Source organism: Ascaphus truei, chromosome 7, assembly GCF_040206685.1.
Source record: "Ascaphus truei isolate aAscTru1 chromosome 7, aAscTru1.hap1, whole genome shotgun sequence".
Taxonomy (NCBI): domain Eukaryota; kingdom Metazoa; phylum Chordata; class Amphibia; order Anura; family Ascaphidae; genus Ascaphus; species Ascaphus truei.
In genome coordinates, this window is record NC_134489.1 from 74,230,466 (window position 1) to 74,249,917 (window position 19,452).

The 19,452-nt window shown below is 42.1% G+C and overlaps 1 protein-coding gene across 4 annotated transcripts in view; it reads right to left on the reverse strand.

Annotated features, from left to right (window-relative positions):
* Positions 1-19,452, reverse strand: part of MAP3K20 (mitogen-activated protein kinase kinase kinase 20) — a 162,838-nt gene that overhangs the window by 135,768 nt on the left and 7,618 nt on the right. For 2 of the 4 annotated variants that reach the window (XM_075609048.1, XM_075609050.1), the window contains exon 2: positions 3,180-3,372. In XM_075609048.1, coding sequence (XP_075465163.1) covers positions 3,180-3,338 — 159 coding nt within the window. In that variant the 5' untranslated portion in view covers positions 3,339-3,372. Of the gene's footprint in view, positions 1-3,179; positions 3,373-3,982; positions 4,221-19,452 lie in introns of those variants that run through there. The other 2 variants (XM_075609047.1, XM_075609049.1) reach the window with 2 other exon arrangements.

A 19,452-nucleotide genomic window follows, 5' to 3' on the forward strand; every position in this document is an offset into this window, starting at 1 on the left:
GGGGTATTGTTATATGTATTGGGGGTTTTTTTTTTTTAATATGTATTGGGGGGCTTGGGGGTATTTTATATGTATTGGGGGTCTTGCGGGTATTTTTATATGTGCTTGGGCTCTTTTTTTAGATATATTGGGAACTTTTTAAAATGCATTGAGGTCTTTTTTATATGTATGGGGGGGTTATATGTATTTTTTTTTTATTGTATTGGGTAGGTGTTTTTTTTTGGTATGCATTTGGGAGGGTGGAGGAGGTTGTATTTATTTGGGGACCTGTCGTCCTTGGCCCCGGGAAATCTGTCTGCGGCCCTGTGTATCTTCACAGCTCAATAACGCAGTCAGTCCTGCTTGTGGCTGGAGAGGGCATTGCGTTCACTTTAACGGCCGTTAGTGCTAATGTTGTACAAAAGAGGTGTTCCCTAAACTTGGCTTTGCGCACATTTTGAACCTGAGATCGGTCTCTTGCAGGGTTTGGAAGAGTGCAAAACCATTGTTAGGTGTGATTTAACCATCAGACTGTTATTTACAGGGTTATTTCCCTCTCCTGTCTTCTCTTTTTTAACTTTAATTAGCCACCTGTGTGGGCGGGAGTAATACCAGCTTTGGGGAAGACACGGCTTACACCATGTTATTTTTCCTACCGCAAAGGCAGTGCTAATGGCGTTAAGTCTATGCTAATGCGATAACCAATTGCTGTTTTTGCTTTGTGGATTAGTGTTAACCTCCACAAACATAAACGTCTGTTAACGATTCTGACAACAACCCGATTTGAGGCCCTGAGTTAACGAAGCTCTGTGGATCTGGGCCAGTGGGACTCAACTCCAGTCCTCAAGTAGGTTTGCCAGGGGGCTTTTCCAAAAATACTGGACATAATGGTGAAAGGTGCGACGAGACACACACACACGCCCCCCTCTCACCTCGCGCTGCTCCGTGCAGTTTCCTCCCCTTGACCCCATCCCCCTGACACCACCACCTGATTGGCTGCTGCTGGGTAATGCAGCCAATCAGGATTGAGGAAGCTGCCCAGCTCCCTAGAAACAGCCCTGCTCACTCCCTGCTCTGGGAAATCCTTTCCCCCCCTTTAACGAGATAAATTTACTAAACCAACAGGCAGTTTTACTTGTGATCATACTATTAAAATAAACAGTGGTAGGAAAATATTGTTTTTTCTGAGCTAATGCTGTTTTGCCCATTGTAGACCTTGCACAAGAATTACACCTACTGAATTCAAGAGTCCGGGAACATTTGAAGAAAGGTAGGGGACATATTTGTTTACTGGGCATGGTGACATATACTATAGTATTCAGGCTTTAGGCAAACTTTGCAAACACTGGTTATTTAAAATCAGAGACAAAACATGAAACACAATATAAATATATATTGCCATGCTCAGTAGCACTCCTCTTGGACACTTATACGCATATATATATCACACTAAAGAATACTGTCTTTTATAGTAGGGAGAAAAAACCTGCATATTTCTTAGAATAGATCAATACTTACACTGTATCTTATTGAGTTGTTTTTGTTTTTTTGTATTACTTAAAGATAAAGGGTCGGGGTACCTCGATACATATAATTGGGTAAAATCACAGTGGGGAGAGGCAGGGTACAGCATTTGTACATATACAATATATCATACATTAGTTTTAACATTGTATACATCACAGCATCCAGAGTATTTTAATCTAAGTACGGAGATATACCAGCATGTCGGAACCAAGGGCCCAAGTCACCAAAAACTGTGAAGTGAAACCATTTAGGTAAGAAGAGACTATTTCCACATATACTATATGCCAAATGTTGTTATTTACTTGATGCAGGATGGGGGAGGCAGTTTGTTTCCAGCTCTTGGCAATAGTGGCATTTAAAATTTGTGAGATGATTTTGGCTTCATTTTTATTTTTGTTGTCTATGGGTTTCCCTAACAATGTGTATAGTGGATCGTGGGGAATATTGACCTTCAAGATCGTATATATTAAGGCAAGCACTTCTTTCCATAGTGGTTGAATTTGAGCATGACCAGAATATGGGATGTATAGTCCCCATAACACCGCAGGCACGCCGACACAATAGGGAGACACCTGGGACACAAGAATGTAACCTGGAAGGAGTCATGCACCATCTGTATATTAGTTTGTAAATGTTCTCTTTTATCACGACATATAGGAATTTTACAGACACAGTCCCTGCCCAGATGTGTTTACAATCTATGTTTTGGTGCCTGAGGCACAGGGAGATAAAGTGACTTGCTGACATCAGGAGTTGAGACCAGGTTCCCCGTTCAACCTCAGTGTCATTGTTTACAGAGTCAGTGTCTTTTACTCACTGAGCGACTCCTTCTCCCTAGTGGATTTGTTCTGCCTCAGATGAGTAATGTTAGTAGAGCTTGAAGAAGTAATGTATTATTTTAAGATTATGACCTAAAAATACTTCATGGCAATCAAAGTAATGGTATTGAGTGAAATGAGATCCAGCAGACAACCGTCAGTAAGGATCAGCGTAACTGAAACAACATTATCAATACCTTTCAGAGCACTATATTTTATCGTCATTGAGCATATGTGTCTGTCATCAATAAATACTTCACCTTCCTGGCTCTTTAACCTATGATGTCTGTCTGAAAATAGTAAGATTACACATGATCCATCGCATTGGGCTTTGCAGTGAGCAAATGGTCCACTTTAATACATATTGTAACGTGTGCAATGTTTGTGAGACCAAAATCTCCTCTCTGAAAAATGTACATATACATATATATATATACATATATACATATACATATATATATATACATATATATATATATATATATATATTTATATATATATATATATATATATATATATATACATACTGAAAGAAGATGGTGGGCTGCTGTTTTAACCTGACAAAGGTAAAATAGACAAAGCAAAAGGATTAAAAGGACATTCATTGCAACTTTGACCCCCAAATGCAGCATAAAGGAAAGTCAGGCCCAATTAATGCTATTTTTGCACCTTTTCCCAAACTATGGGATTACAAAGTAGATTAGATAAAACACACACTGCTCTTGCTCAGGATACACAAAACACAGAGGTCACAAATTTGTGCCAACACAAAACTATAATTTTCAGAATCTTCCTTTTAAAAAAAAAAGCACATAAATGAGAAGAAATGCAAAAAATATACATAAAACTCCTTACCTCTTTTTCTATTTTGAGAAGCTTTTTCACAGCCACCTCCTTGTCTTGCGATATCCATAGCGCTCGGTAAACACTCCCGAAGCTCCCACCGCCACAGTTTTCAAAAAACTGTAAGTCGTTAAACTTAATTTGCACAAATGAAGCGGTTAGAGACGACATCTCATAATGACAAAGCCCTGTTCCAAAGTGCAACCTACAAAATAAAAAAATAAACCTTTTAGAAGCAGCCAAACTACTAATGCATTTTTTTTCTTGGTGATTGAAGACATTGCTTGGTAACTCTTTTACGTAGAACTTATTCCAATGCTCTGTATTTCGTATTTGGAACCGAACAGATTTGTGCATTCACATACGGTATTGAGTTCAGGGAGAGAATTGGAAGTTGAGAAACAAGGAGGCAAGTCACAGCATTGGCAATTCATAAAAGATGTTCATACGTCATGACAGACATGTTTCAGCTCAAATACACACACCCAATAATGCATTATAATCCACGGGCATTGTAATGGTTAGCTATATTTTCCATATTGCATTGTAATGTACATGTTCTGGATCACGTTTCACTGTCTCTGCCCTGTCTATGACCCCTATTTTGCTTCTTTTCTCTATCAACATCTGAGCCTCTTCTGTGACTTCCCTTGTACATGTAGGCAAAACACAAGACTTCTGGCGAGGCACGAAGTTGTCTCAAGTCTCGATATTTAGAAGGAGATCATACACAATCAAAGATGGTCAACTTTTTGCATTTATCTTCAGCTCTGCCAAGGTTAACAACAAAGTATGAACAAAATAATGAAACTCACTGTTAGCTCTTGTCCAGACACAGATTTATAAGGATGGCATTGATCGCTTGTAAGGAATATCCTGAATCGTGTTATTCCATGAACCACGTCACTGTAAAATTACTACAATATCCTCGTAGCGCAAGGCATTTGTGCAAGCAGCTGGTTTGCCTGCAGGTCTTCTATAGTTGGACACTGACGACTGGAAAGAATACTTTCAACTGTGAGCTTGCCTAGTCGTTCTGGAATCTGAGACATGTCATCTCCCCATGTTGTGATCACTCCAGCAAAATATACATAGCCTAAGCAAATGAACATTCTAGGAGATTTGCAACAGTAGCTCTGAAAAGCGGAAAACCTGTTGATGTTCAGCAATGTAAAAGTGCTCCTGTAGCACAAATATTACTTACAAATCTGGAAAGTACCTTTCGAACAAACCTCTCTGGGATTTGCAAGTTTACATAAGGAAGCGTAACAGCATATAGATTCCTCTTCTGTATATTAAGCACACTTCCAAGAATGGATTACAGTTGTAAGAGATTATCTCACCATATTTGTTACCAGAAGAAAATATTGTATGTGTCATTTATCACATAGTGAAGTGCGATAACTACCACCATTAATAATGCTTGTGTGTCAGGAGGACCACTCAATTCTGATATCAGGCGATATGCTCAGCTTGTTCCTCTTATTCCCTATAGAGTAGAGGTTCCAAACTCCAGTTCTCAAGGACCACTAACAGTGCAGGTTTTCAGGCTGTCCTCACATTAGCACACATGGCCCAATCATTTTGACTGAGCCACCTCTGCTCAAGCAGGAGTATACTTAAAACCTGTGCTCCTTGAGGACTAGAGTTGGCAACCTCTGCTATGGAGCTTAGTGCAATTTTTATACAATGGAGTGGGGGGGGGGGGGGGTTTAAAACAATGGTAATTTTGATCACTTTGTTACTTGTTTTCTGTAGGTCACCTTTTTTGATCACTCAGAGTGTGGGTGCTGTGCGTTCCATTTGAATAATGAATTGAAGCTGCATGACCTTATGGTAATAGCTGTGATTCATACTGTATGTGGGAAACCCTGGTAGAAACCTGATGCCAGTAGAGTTCTGAAAAAATATTAATATGTGTTTCAGAATATTTTAAGAAAACTCTTTGCACAAGACTAAAGTTCAACTCCACCCCTTGTAGATACCCAAAGTAGTTTAACCAGAAGTCCACACGGCGTAGTCAGTGGGCAGTGACTAAATTAAAGATAAAATTAATAATTTCCTACAGTATATTGTAATCATTTTTTAAATACACAACATAAAAGAAAACAAAACAAATCCAAAAGATCTGTAAGATACACCAGTAAAGCAGCAATTCCACCCCCCCCTTTTTTTCTCCTTTTTTATGTAATGTGTGTGACAATGCATAATTCTGCCTAAACTGGCAAGCGTTTAGTGCTCCTGTTATAAATGCTGATTGTGTGCCTAACTAAATGGCCGCTTTCAGTTTCAATCAATCATTCAGTGTAACTCAGCAGCTACAATGTATCCAGATTTTACTATGGTAACATTGCCTATTGTTACAGTTTACAGCTCAAACTGCTGGGAATATTGGCAACAAATGATCCCAAACAGGAAAGTGTTACAAATATCTTGCACTGCTGCGGTGGTAGGCTAAAACCGGCCACAGGAATCAAAGAGTGCACAGAATAATAAAACTAATTACAAATGGCACTGAGTTGAATAACAAAAAAAAAACAGTCACTATTATCTAATACTACAGAACTGATTTATTAAAACAAATCATTTAATATTTGACATGTTTTGCTGCTTTAATGCACATTAGGTGTGCACATGTTCCAATGACATTGTTAATGACGGCTCACGACAAAGTAAGCAGCACTTTGAAAAATGATATCTGTAAGCACAGTATTAATAGGCAGTCGCTCCTTGCTCCAAAGAGAACTAATGGCAGTGGCATGTTTAAAAGGTTAATCTCTTGGTGGCCAGAGGGACACGCTACACATTACTTTGCATTGTGATTGGCTCAGTATTTGTTTACAAAATAGGATAAGTATTTTTAAAAACTTTTCAAACTTTGAACATTTGCATGGTAGACTAATACTGTGGAAGGGTTTTTCCACTCTTTACATAATCTCTTTTGGTCACTGTTTATGGATCCTAGGGAGGTATTTACCAAGTGCCAGTAACGCGTATCACAACTCATTTTCGGTGCTAACTGCCATACAGGTCAAGGTCTGTGAAAGCCGGATTGAGCGCCAATACTCTTTATTGGAGCTTAGTGAATGCTGACACTAGAATCCACAGGTAATCTAATTATTTCTTTTGTTCTTTGTAAAGTAATTCCAATGCTATCATTCCCTAAACATATAATCACAAGGCACAATAATTATGCATACACTGCCCAGGGCGCTGGAAACCGGTGCCGGGTATTTTCATCCTGCTCTGCTCCCTCGGTCCTCTGCCTCAATCACCCCCTTCCTACGGGGCAGCGGGAGGAGAGGATGGAGAACTGCAGGAACAGGGCAGTAGAAGTGGAGGACAGAAGCCGGCGGCGGGGGAAGAGGAGGAGGGCATCAGCCTGGAGAGAAGGATAGCAGCCGGCAGCAAAGGAAGAGAAGGACGGCAGCCTGGTGGTGGAGGGAGAGAAGGATAGCAGCCAGTGAGTGGAGTAGGAGCGGCACAGGGGGACGGCCGGGGAGGAGCGCACCCCAATGGTCTGACCCAGAAGTCTTCTCTGACTTCCGGTGTCTGCCACTGCTACAGCTTGCTCCCCCCCGGCCTTCCTGTGCCATCCTGCTTCGTTCACATGGTCCTCTTCTCCAGCCGCCACCAGCTGCTGTCCTTCTCTCCCTCCACTGCCGGCTGATGTCCTCCTCTTCTGCTGCCCCCCAAACCTACCTGACCGGGTAATTTTTTTTCTCCCGGGTACCCAGCACCAGGTGTTTCTTAGGACCCAGTACATCACTAGTTTCTACCATTTTAAATACTTACAAATATTTTATTTCTGCATCTGGACAGATGTGGAATTTTGAGTCTTTTTGAAATTTTGCGTGTTCATTACTTTCTTTCCCTCCACATATTGATGCCGTTGGGAAGCGGATGATGACCTTAACCTTACAAAGTGTTTCATGTCCAACAAAAAGATGTGAATACTCCCCTACTATAACATTAACATAATTACATGGGCAATGACTATGCAGATGTACAGTAGCAAAGGTTATTGCAACCGCTTATAGTGCAATATCATTCTAACGCAAAATATCATAGATTTGTCATAGGCAGTGATAACGCAGAATATCCCACAATATCCCAGCCTAATTCATCAGTGATTGCAATTTATTGCATATTCAGGTGCAAAGTACAGAGATAGCATGTGTCATGGTTCCCTCCGATAACAAAACATGTCCTGTTATAGTGGGTTTCGTTGGGTTAACCTGAATGTATGTGTTTTCCGGTTTAGTTTTTCTGCTATGTGTTTTTGGCAAATGATTGTTAATTAATGTAGGACTTTCCCGATGCTTATTAAACACATGCAGTTCTTCGTACCTTAGAAAAGTCAAAGCATTTATATTTCTAACAAGGCAAATGCATTAAATAAAATGACAAGACCATTGTCTGAACAAGTCTCATAAACGGTTGTGGAAATAAATTATTACAAGAATTTGCTTCTTGGCCAGTAAAATCATATTTCCATTCTGGACGTTTATTGCACTGTTTTACATCACATTGATTACAGCTTTACTGTATATGGTGGTGTTGCTAAGATATTAAACTCAGTCTAATTAAATTCAGGGTTAAGGATATTTATTTATTTTTCCAATGACCTGATCTAACCTGAAAAACAAAAGATGCAGTAACTCTAAAATGTGAAATATGCCCTAAATCCTCTGTTTTTCAGCACACTTGGCCTTGGGCTCATTGGTGTAAAAATAAAATCCTTTCATAGTAATATATTTATTATAGATTAGTGCAGTGTGCACCAGGCTATACATAATGTTTAACAGGCATAGTGGCTCATATTCAAAAGTATTGAAGCCATTTTCACACGTTGGGGAAGATTTAGGCTCTGGTCATTTACATAGCAAAAGCAGTTGACTTTGCAGCATATTGAATAGGGGGCAATGGAGCACATGCATCAAAGGCCGGTACGGGTTATCTCACCCGTTCTGGCATTGTCTCTGATTCAAGTCATGGGGAGTTGACACCAGGACTTGTGCGATAACCCGTAATGGCACTTGATGTATGTGCCTCAATGAGTCTACTGTTGGCCTAGGGCAAGAGAGTGGATTAACTTGCTCCAATTTAGAAGTCGCTGACAGAAGGATTCAAAATATACTTTCTAACTTTAAAGTCACTGCTGTTACAGCTGGGAACTCTTGACCTCGTAACCTTCGAGCTCTTCTTCCCCACCAGCCACTCCAGGAAAGTGCTAAAACTTTCAATATAGAATCAGGAAATGCCACACCCCATGGCAGGCACCTATCCATAAAATTGACTCCCCTAAGAAAAATCATAATTACGTGAAACGTGCATTGGCAAGAGTCAGTCGCTACTGATGATGTCATAGTACCATGAGGAGGACGTTTCTCTTGATGGGGATCTTTACACTTTGCGTCTCTCCTCTGTGTTACATAAAATACTAGCTATACCTGCTCTAGGAAATCTGAAAGGTTATTAATTAAACATTACTCTTTGTTTTCACCCTTCTCTGTAACACCATTCTGTCACCTTGCGCTCTCCTCCATCATGCCCTGCTCCTTTTTGCACTCTCTCCTTCCCATCTCTTTGCACTCCCTGCCATACTGTGTCTTAGCCTCACTGTGCATACTAGACTCCCTCCTCTCCTACTCATCTCATCTGTCTCTCTGTTTCTTCCTCACCTTGCTTTCTCTCCTCCCCTCTCTTTTCACACCCTCCTGCCCCATGTGCACACTGCTCTCCATTCCTTCCTCCTCGTCATCCATCTCCTCCTCCTCCTTGCTGTCACTCTCTGTATCCTTATCTCCTTCCCGTCTCTCCTCCCCTCCTTGCTCCTCTCTTTGAGGAGGCATTCCGGTTGCTGCAGATATACTTAGCCTGATTTTTTATTTGTTTAGTTGATTTTCTCCTTGTATAATTGTTATTGCTTTAATCTGGGTACTAGGTGTTCCCTTTAAATTTCTAAATAAAGGTAACTTTTTTTTTGTTTTAATCTTTTTTTGTTGTTGTATTGTTTGAGGCATACACATCTTTACATTGCAAAGGGAACATCACACTAGAGACGATACACATTATACAAAATATTTTCAGACAGTATTAAGATCCACAGTTATGGTATATAATTAGTATTTGGTTTGTGCAGTTAAAGATCCATTGGTTGTTTCCATGTTATTCCCTTTGTTTCTTAACAGTGAGCTGCTGGTCCGTAGTATCAGGTGCAAATTCAAAGTGGATAGAGAAGATAAGAGAAAAAAGGTAGAGTGGAGAGGGGAACGGGAGGGTGGAGATGGGGGTGAACTTAGTAGAGTGAATAGCACTGGGACTTAGGCCTCGGCCATGTTACTTGCTTGCTGGCGGAAGCGCGCTGAGGCGCGCTCCCGCTCAGCACTGAGCCCCTACAGCCGCAATTAGAGCGGCTTTAGTAGGGGCTCACCTACGCTTCCGCAAGCGCGCGGAAGCGTAGGTCTTAGGAGAATTTAAAATTCCCCCGTTTGCCGGCGCGACAGGCCGGTCACGTGAGCGGTTTGCCCCCGTCCCGCTCCCTGACGGCCCGCTGACAGCGCGTGCGGTAAACAACCGCAAGGCCAGGGAAAGCACCCGCTTTCCCTGCGCCTCAGCGCGCCTCAGCACGCCAGCAGGGAGCCTGGCCGAGGCCTTACTCTCCCCTTGCCTTCCTATCTTTGGAGCCAAGGCTCCCATGTTTGGTAGAACTGCTCCGTAGTTTGGTTTAGTTTGGGCAGTCAGCTTCTCCATGTACATGACTTTGTTTATTCTTTTGTGCATCGTTCCTCTTGATGGGTGTCAATTTTTTTCCAAGCCGCAGCTACGGAAGATCTCACCGCGGTTAGGATGAAAGAGATCAGTTTCTTCATGGGGGACGGGATATTTTCCACTGGTTTGGCCAGCACAAGGGTCAGCGGGTCCAGGGGAATCCTCAGTTCCGTAATTTCTAGGACCACACTCTGGATCATCACCCAAAAGTTCTGCACCACTGGGCATGTCCACCATATATGACAGTAAAAACAAAAAACAAAACTGTGCGCTACTACCTAACTACCTATAAAGTTTAAATGTATAAATATATACAGTGCAGTGACTATACCATCAATTTAGCGATAAATTTTTTTTATCAAAAATTAAACCACAACTCCCACAGTGAGATAATTATACATTAAATAATAAGTGCCACATAACCGTGTTGGGGATAATGGCGTCTGCAGCTGTAAACGCAGGGGTGGCTCAGCACCCCACACACACTAAGAGAAGGGAAACAAAAGAAAACAGCGCACAACGCCAAATAGTGAAGCAAATTCAACAATATATTATAGAATTAAAAAGGGGGTAATATATCTGCGTACATGAAAAAAGTTGGTAAAAGGCATGTAGTGTGTATCACACTGTTTACCACTCGGCAGCTGTTAGCTGTAGAATCGGGTGCTTGCTTCCCTCTGCTGATGCAGCTCAGTTGATTCTGGGGCAGGACGTCAGTCTTTCACTCCCAAAGGGATTTCCCTTCATGCAGCCAGGTTCAGCAGCTGGTACTGGGGCTCGGTGAAATCGCTCCGGCTTCCTGGCCGATATGAAGCTGCTCCTGTACCTCGGCAGGTGTATCCTCTGCACAGAGGTTAAAACGCAGCTTGCTGGGGTGCCCTCAGCGTGCCACGATGCCGCTCCGTCGCGGGACGCTGTGTAATGACGTCACTGTCTACACAGTGGATTCAATAGGGAAGTTTGAACAGTCTTACAAAGTCTCTCACAAGTGTCCAAAACAGCACACAGGATGAAATAAAAACAGGACAGGAAAATACATAGACAAAGGCCAATGTAAGCAGATATAAGGCAATAGAATGTTACATCCAACTAGTTTCGTAGAATTAACTACTTCTTCAGGGAATATAATATATTGTTGAATTTGCCTCACTATTTGGCGTTGTGCGCTGTTTTCTTTTGTTTCCACCATATATGAGCCATATCTCCCCTGTGACCACACCCTCTCCACCATAGATCGGGCGTCCCAGGGAAGATCCGACTCAGCCTACTAGGAGTTAGGTACCATTGAAATAGAATCATGTACATTTTTTCCTTTGTTATTGTGCAAATTGAGGTTTTGGCTGCCAACTCCCAGATATCCTCCCACTCGTCCCACTCTCTCTACATTTAGGTCTTTGGCCGATTGTAGCATGTAAGAATGGTTTGGCGCATTTACAGATGACTCTATCCCAACGTATATACCCGATATCAATCCTCTCTGGTAAGTACCTTTTTTACAATACATTTCAAATTTTGATAAGTTAGGGAAACTTCCATTCTATGAAATTGACAAGAGAAAATGCCTAATTTGAAGATATTTAAAGAGTTGAAAATCTTGTGTTTGATATTTTTGGGGGATATCTTGGAAGTACAAAACCCTCCCCTTTTCAACTGTGTCCGCTGCTATATATCTAAATTTTGAAATTGGGTAAATTGCCCTTGGGAACAGCCCGGGGGGAAGTCCGGATTGTTGAAAATCGGAGTTAGCAGAGATGTGGAAGTCCTTAATGTATACTTTCCTTTACTTTTTGGACCACATTTTCCACGTGCACCTCATCGATCTCAAGTCAAACCGTCCTACCTGTGTCTCCCTGGACCCCTGGGACCAGAGAGCTACTGCGAGGGATAGAAGTTTTGCATAGTAGGGTTCAATTGCCAACCAGCAGCAGGTTGTTGGATCATTACTCCAAATCACTACTTATTTTAATTGGGCTGCTTGATAATATTTAATAATATCCGGAACTCCAAGGCTTCCCCTTGTTTTTGAAGTTAGCATTACTGATCTAGCAACTCTCGGTCTCTTATCTCTCTATATAAATTGAAAGTTTTGGCTTTGTATGTTTTTCAGCTCAGGTTGAGGTATGCTTATTGGAAGCGTTTGGAAGTAGTATAACAATCTTGGGAGAATATTTATTTTGGCGGAAATGATTCTTCCCATCCAGGATATTTGGAGTTTATTCCATGCCTGTAGGTCTTTTTTGATTTTTTCAAAAAGTGGCGGGTAATTACTTTGGTACAGGGATTTATGAGCTCGTTATCTTAATTCCTAGATATTTAATGTGGGTAGAGCTCCATTTATAATTAAAGTTTGATTGCAGCAATTTTAGTTCTGAAGCTGGAAGTGTTACATTTAGGGCTTCGAATTTATCATTATTAACTTTGTAGCCTGAGACTTTGCTAAATTGATCTAAGATGAGTTGGAGATTTGGGATGGACGTCCGTGGAGCCACTAGGGATAATATAAATTAGAGATGACGTCAATGTTCAAGGAATTCCAATCGACGGAATAAACTATAAGGTATCTCTATTCGCGGGCGACGTTATAATAAAGGTAACTTTTTAAAAACAGTTACTTGATGTACACCCAGTTTAATGTGACCAGTTTCATAATATACCATTCTTCATTGGTATTAAGTGCATATTAACAAAAGGCTTTCTCTCTTCTTTTTGGCTTAGTGTATCATTTTTCCCGTCGACTGCACCTACCAAAGCATATTTATAGGCTGAGCGGGATTAAGAAAGTGTGTAACTAGCCATAAAAAACACACTCTAACAGGTGGAAACAATCTTGATGTACCGGGAGCAGGCAGAATACAGACTGGATGTCTGCCTTTGCCCTCAGCGCACCCGCCCACAATGCACCACTAACCCGGTTGTCCCATCAAATGACGCATAATTTACCGCACACAGCTCTTTGTCAATGTCATAATTAACAGATGACCCTTTCGGATATAACATATGTTGTATCAAACAGAATTAACCCCTCTCCTTCTTGGGTTCCATGCCAAGAGGTGAAACGCTTAGCCTTGGTAGTGGAGGATCTGAAAACCCACCATCCTACATAGACTGACTTCTTTCTGGTTTTATTTTTGTGATCCCTGGCATTACCCCAACCCATTCTAGGTTCCCAGATTCCACCCCGCCATCTTTATCATCAAATGTGATCCAAAATCTACATTGGAACCCCTCTCCCAACAACTGAGCCACTTTCCTATTGGGATAATGGTCTAGTCAGGCCGCCATTCTTGCAACGTTCACCAGCATAGTTGCCTACTGCTGACCTACCCTCTGCAAACTTCCCTTTTTTCGGAAACACTTGGCTACCGCATGGGGACCCCTGCATGCTGAGCAATCATTGCGGAACTTGCAGCTCTTACTGAACCTGCACTGCCCTTCATTAAAGGCCCAACATTGCCCTTTCCTACTAACAGTCATTGACCCATCTGATACTCTACTGCCGACCCCCACTGAAAGGGAGCAGTCTCTGAGGGGTCATTAACTCAAGCTACAGATTATATATATATATATATATATATATATATATATATATATATATATATATATATATATATATATATATATATATACACACACACAGTGGTGTGAAAAAGAAAGTACACCCTCTTTGAATTCTATGGTTTTACATATCAGAAAATAACAATAATCATTTGTTCCTTAGCAGGTCTTAAAATTGGGTAAATACAACCTCAGATGAATAACAACATATGACATATTACACCGTTTCATGATTTATTTAACCAAAATAAAGCCAAAATAGAGAAGCTATGTGTGAAAAACTAAGTACACCCTTACTGCTACCATAGGAAGCAAGATGCTAAGTAGCAGACAGGTGCTGCTAATCAAACGCCCTTGATTAATTGATCATCAGCAAGTGTGACCACCTCTATAAAAGCCGAAGTTTTAGCAGTTTGCTGGTCTGAAGCATTCAGGTGTGTGTTAACACAATGCCAAGGAGGAAAGACATCAGCAATGATCTTAGAGAAGCAATTGTTGCTGCCCATCAATCTGGGAAGGGTTATAAGGCCATTTCCAAACAATTTAAAGTCCATCATTCTACAGTGAGAAAGATTATTCAATAATGGAAAACATTCAAGACAGTTGCCAATCTTCCCAGGAGTTGACATCTCAGCAAATTCACCCCAAGGTCAGACCGTGCAATTCTCAGAGAAATTGCAAAACAACAAGTTACATCTCAGACTCTACAGGCCTCAGTTAGCATGTTAAATGTTAAAGTTCATGACAGTACAATTAGAAAAAGACTGAACAAGTATGGTTTGTTTGGAAGGGTTGCCAGGAGAAAGCCACTTCTCTCTAAAAAGAACATGGCAGCATGGCTTAGGTTTGCAAAGTTGCATCTGAACAAACCACAAGACTTCTGGAACAATGTCCTTTTGACAGACGAGACCAAAGTGGAGATATTTGGCCCTAATGCACAGCGCCATGTTTGGCGAAAACCAAACAGCATATCAGAACAAACACCTCATACCAACTGTCAAGCACGGTGGTGGAGGGGTGATGATTTGGGCATGGTTTGTAGCCACAGGAACTGGGAACCTTGAGTTATTGAGTCGACAATGAACTCCTCTATATACCAAAGTATTCTAGAGTCAAATGCGAGGCCATTTGTCCGACAGCTAACGCTTGGCCGAAATTGGGTCATGCAACAGGACAATGATCACCAAGCACACCAGCAAATCTACAACAGAATGGCTGAAAAAGAAAAGAATCAAGGTGTTGCAATGGCCCAGTCAAAGTCCAGACCTCCACCCGATTGAAATGTTGTGGCTGGACCATAAGAGAGCTGTGCATAAACAAATGCCCACAAACCTCAATGAACTGAAGCAACGTTTCTTTAACGTGTCTCTTTAACGTTCCTCTCTGTCTCTTTCAGTCATCATATGGACATGAAGGGTTTAAATCTAAGCCCTCCTCATGTAATATTTATAGAAAATAAAAAATGTTATTGTTCTGTGTCAATTAAAGTAATTGCAATGTTTTTATGTCACGCACCTTTTAGGATTTAACTGATAATTGTGTATATATAGTACCTCTCTTGCAAGAGAAGGAATCTGGTAACTGGCCTGCCAAATAAAAGGTGAACCGTTCCTAGCCTCTGTGTCGGTACTGGAAAAGGGGGTTCCTGTAGGGAATACCCTCTATCCTATCCGTCCCCCTGTGCAATATGCGATTTATGACTTAAGGTGTTAAATGGTCACTGAATGTTAGTGATGTAAGTGTGTGTGTGTGTGTATGTGTGTAAATATAAATTTATATAGTGCCCACAGTGTATACAGCGCTTTACAAAAGGTGTGTGTGGGAGTGTATACCAATGGTGTGAATAGTGTTAGAAATGTAAGAGGGTGTTGCATTACTATTAATGTGTGTAGCTACTATGTGGTCCCTATTGGTATATAGGGATATAATTACATTGTACATTTGTAGGTGTAAGAGACAGCGTTGTGTGTATTCATATAGCGCAGTATGTATAGACATGGCCTTTAGCACTCATGGGAAGAGACATCTCTTGTTTCAGAGTAGTGACTCATAAAGCTGCGATCTCGGTTTAGGCCAGCGCTAAGTGTCCCGAACAGTTGCATAAATTTGTATTCATGCAACCGTCCCTCTTTCGGTGTTCTAAGATTACCTTTGAGTATGGCCACCTTCAGGTCGTTCATTTTATGGCCAGAGTCAGAGAAATATACGCCGACAGGACTGTCTCTTGTTCTGCGTGTGATGCTGTGGTGATGCAGATTCATTCTCTTGTTTAGCCCCTGTCCCATCTCACATACAGCAAGGCCCCGCTTCTCGATGCCCCGCCTTCCGGCGATTCGCCGATACTCAGGTACCGAGAAGGGGGCCGCCATGTCTGCACATGCGTATAACAGCCGGTCCGGGGTTGCGCATAACGGGCCGGTCCAGGGTCACGCATGCGCAGAATTTTTTTTTTTGCCAATGTTGCGCATGTGTAGAATCGCCGGTTCCGCTTTCCGGCGGGTCCTTAGAATGGAACCCGCCGCATGACTGGGGCCCTCCTGTATATATGTATTCTCTTCCTGGTTCCAGCACTTCAAGAACTAGGGGTTAATTTTGTTTTCAGTTGGGAATGTTGTAAATGTAAGTGTGATCTTCCCAAGTAACTGTGTTTGTTGTTGCACTTCCCCCCCCACCAATCAGAAGCTGGGTCATATTGCAAACACCTGGGGGGAGGGGGGCGGAAGGGAGTCCCCTGGCCAGATGAGATAAGCTCATCTCAATTTTTGTTGTGGAAGGGAATTCTTAGGAAGAAGCAGCTTGGGAAGAAGCTGTGTGCAACTGGGAGAAACTGCAGAGGACGTTGCAGGAAGAAAGAACAGAGAAAATCTCTTTAGGGAGATCTCTGCACCTAAGTTTATAGGGTAACCCCAGTTGTAAGTGTGTGTGTTGATTTGCTGTAAATAGTTGTGGATATTTCGTTTTCCAATAAATTAATTTGATAAACTCTGTGTTTCTGTCTGGCGAATTGATCCCTGGTGTGTTAGTCCTTGTCTCCCGTGACAAGGAAGCCCCATTTGTATTTGATGCCCCCATTCCTCAAAGCCTCCATTGCGGCCTGCGGTCAGTGTCTTCTCTGTAGGGTGACGGGCGAGAGGTCTGGGAATGGCTGCAGCTCATGGCCCTCAAACATGACCTTCCCCTAGTTTCTGGCTGACTCTGACTCCATGATCGTTAAGCGATTTAAAAAAAAATGTAATAACCCAAACGCACTCTTCTTAGTGCTTACTTTAAGATTTGTTCCAAAAATAAAACCGTTTGAGAACTTAACAGAAAATATTCAAACATCTGTAGCTGCATCAACAAAACATATCTATTACAATAGAGCAGGATTGTGGAACTTTAAAAGCTAGCAGCTATCGCCTATTACTGCTTTTAAACGTTTCACATTAGCTCTGAGAAATCCAAGTCCAGAGTGAAGAGGACCAGGAAAAACTTGGAGGGGGAGGTCTGTTATTTAGATATCTCTTGTCCCAGGCTCCCTTTTTTAGTCATATTTACACGAGCATGCCAGAAGTCTTTCAAACTGATCGCGTTGCACACATGCACAGAGTTCCTTGAAGTATATATTCCACAGATCGCAGTTAACATAATCCTACTTCTATTTGTCAAAAGGAGCACGGATAAGTAGATTGTTCACTTTGATTAAATGCAAGACATTTTAAAAAGTCTGTAAAAGTGGTTACTTATTTTTGTTCTTCTTTAAAGCAATGTACAATCTTGCCAGTAATAGAGCCACCCTTATTATCTGGCACATTTAAGTAAACAGGGAGATTTGCCAAGCCTCCTTATTTAGCAAGAAACTCTTTTGCTTTGCAGGACTGTCCGCTGTACAGCTTGAAAACTGCTGCTTTGCAATGTATGCCAATCTGACAGAAATGAATTAAATCTGCTGTTCTTTACAGTGTGTGAGCATTAGTCCACTAGGATCAGAAGATATTTCTGCTTTATAAAGTAAAAAATACGTTTACTGGATGTATTTATAATGCCAGGGATACCATTTGCAGCTCAAGGTGCGTTTCACAAAGGAAACATTGTACTAAATGGCCAGCTTTTACTCCCCTTTACACGTCTAAAAATTCATTTAATATAGAGTCCTCAGATAGGGCACACATCAGATTTAAAACTAAGATATACCATTATACAAAAAAATAGTCCTATAAATAATTGTTTGACCGTGTGTATATTATTTAATAAAATTAATCTGTTTTAGTTGTGATGAACATTTTGATTGTGTAATTGTTTTCGTGTGATTATTGGAGCTAAAACGGAGTTAGTCCCTTTGCCAGACCACTCCCATGAGGGGCAAACACTGCAGAGGTCCTGCCCTAACCCTTTCACTGCCAGGTGGACCTGTGACGCATTCCAAAGCAGCAGCAGCAGCAGCACAAGGGTTAACGCTTTCCTTAAATCCCTTATCAGCAGGACGGCACATGACAACGTTAATTTAACTCATCTTAAGTCTTAACTCTGGCAGAACGTTAATTTTGGTTTTTTTATTTACTTTATTAGTGTTTATATTTTCATTCAAGACCCCTGTTTGCTCCGGAATGGTTCATGTCATTTTATTATCATTTGTGATTGATTGATTTAACCTCAAGAGTTTCATGATCCAATCATTTGGCGCACCTATTTTTTCTTTTGTCAGAACGTTAATTTAACTCTCATCTTAAGTCTTAACTCTGGCAGAAATCAATTTTAATACAGCTCATGGGAATTATTTATAATGTGGTCCTTCTTGCATCTGAGAAACATCAAAACCAACTATGCTTTAGGCCAATTATCAGTGACTTAGGTCTGTGCAAATTGGTGCACAGACAGAGGTTTTGCCAGTGGTCATGCTACAAGTGTTGAAATAAATCTGAAAAAGTAAGCTGTCATTTAATTATTGCCTGATTATGGTCTTGGTTAGGTGATCAAAACGTTGGCCTGTAAGGACCATGATTTAGTTTTTATAAGCTCTGTATTTTGAGTGTTGCAATTTTTGCACTAAAAGAATTTAAAACAAGGCTCTTAAGTAGTGCGAACACAACACCTTTACCATTATGAATTAGGATTTAGGCTTTTCTTCCGGTCAACATGATACTGAGTATTGTTATTTTCTTCTTTACAAACTTCTGTTTTTTGCAAAACAAATGTAGCAAAAATACTTCCAAGAAGCAGTTATGGCTTCCCCTCCCCCTCCACCCATCCCCTCCCCCCCACCCATCCCCTCCCCCCCCCCACCCATCCCCTCCCCCCCCCACCCATCCCCTCCCCACCCATCCCCTCCCCCCCCACCCATCCCCTCCCCCCCCCACCCCCTCCCCACCCATCCCCTCCCCCCCCCACCCCCTCCCCACCCATCCCCTCCCCCCCACCCATCCCCTCCCCCCCACCCATCCCCTCCCCCCCACCCATCCCATCCCCCCCCCACCCATCCCATCCCCCCCCACCCATCCCCTCCCCCCTCCACCCATCCCCTACCCCCATCCATCCCCCTCCACCCATCCCCTCCCCCTATCCCCTCCCCCCTCCACCCATCCCCTCCCCCCATCCCCTCCCCCCTCCACCCATCCCCTCCCCCCTCCACCCATCCCCTCCCCCCTCCACCCATCCCCTACCCCCTCCACCCATCCCCTACCCCCATCCATCCCCTGTTTTATACACCTACGTATGTGATTCTTACTCCACGTAGCTTGCTGCTTAATGGAGGAGAGCATTTGCACACCTTCAGTATTTTTCTTGGGGTTAAGCCCCTACCTGCCAACTATCTCCAGGTTCACAGTGTGATAGTGAGCAGGGCTGCCGACAGGGCGGCAGCGCCGGTACAACTGTACCTAACCGGAGGTTGGGCTTTACTTCTGGTATTAGCCTCCTGGGTGAGCCTCTACCTCAACAGTGAAGGGTATACAGGGCTCTCCCCCACTCCGCTCACCAG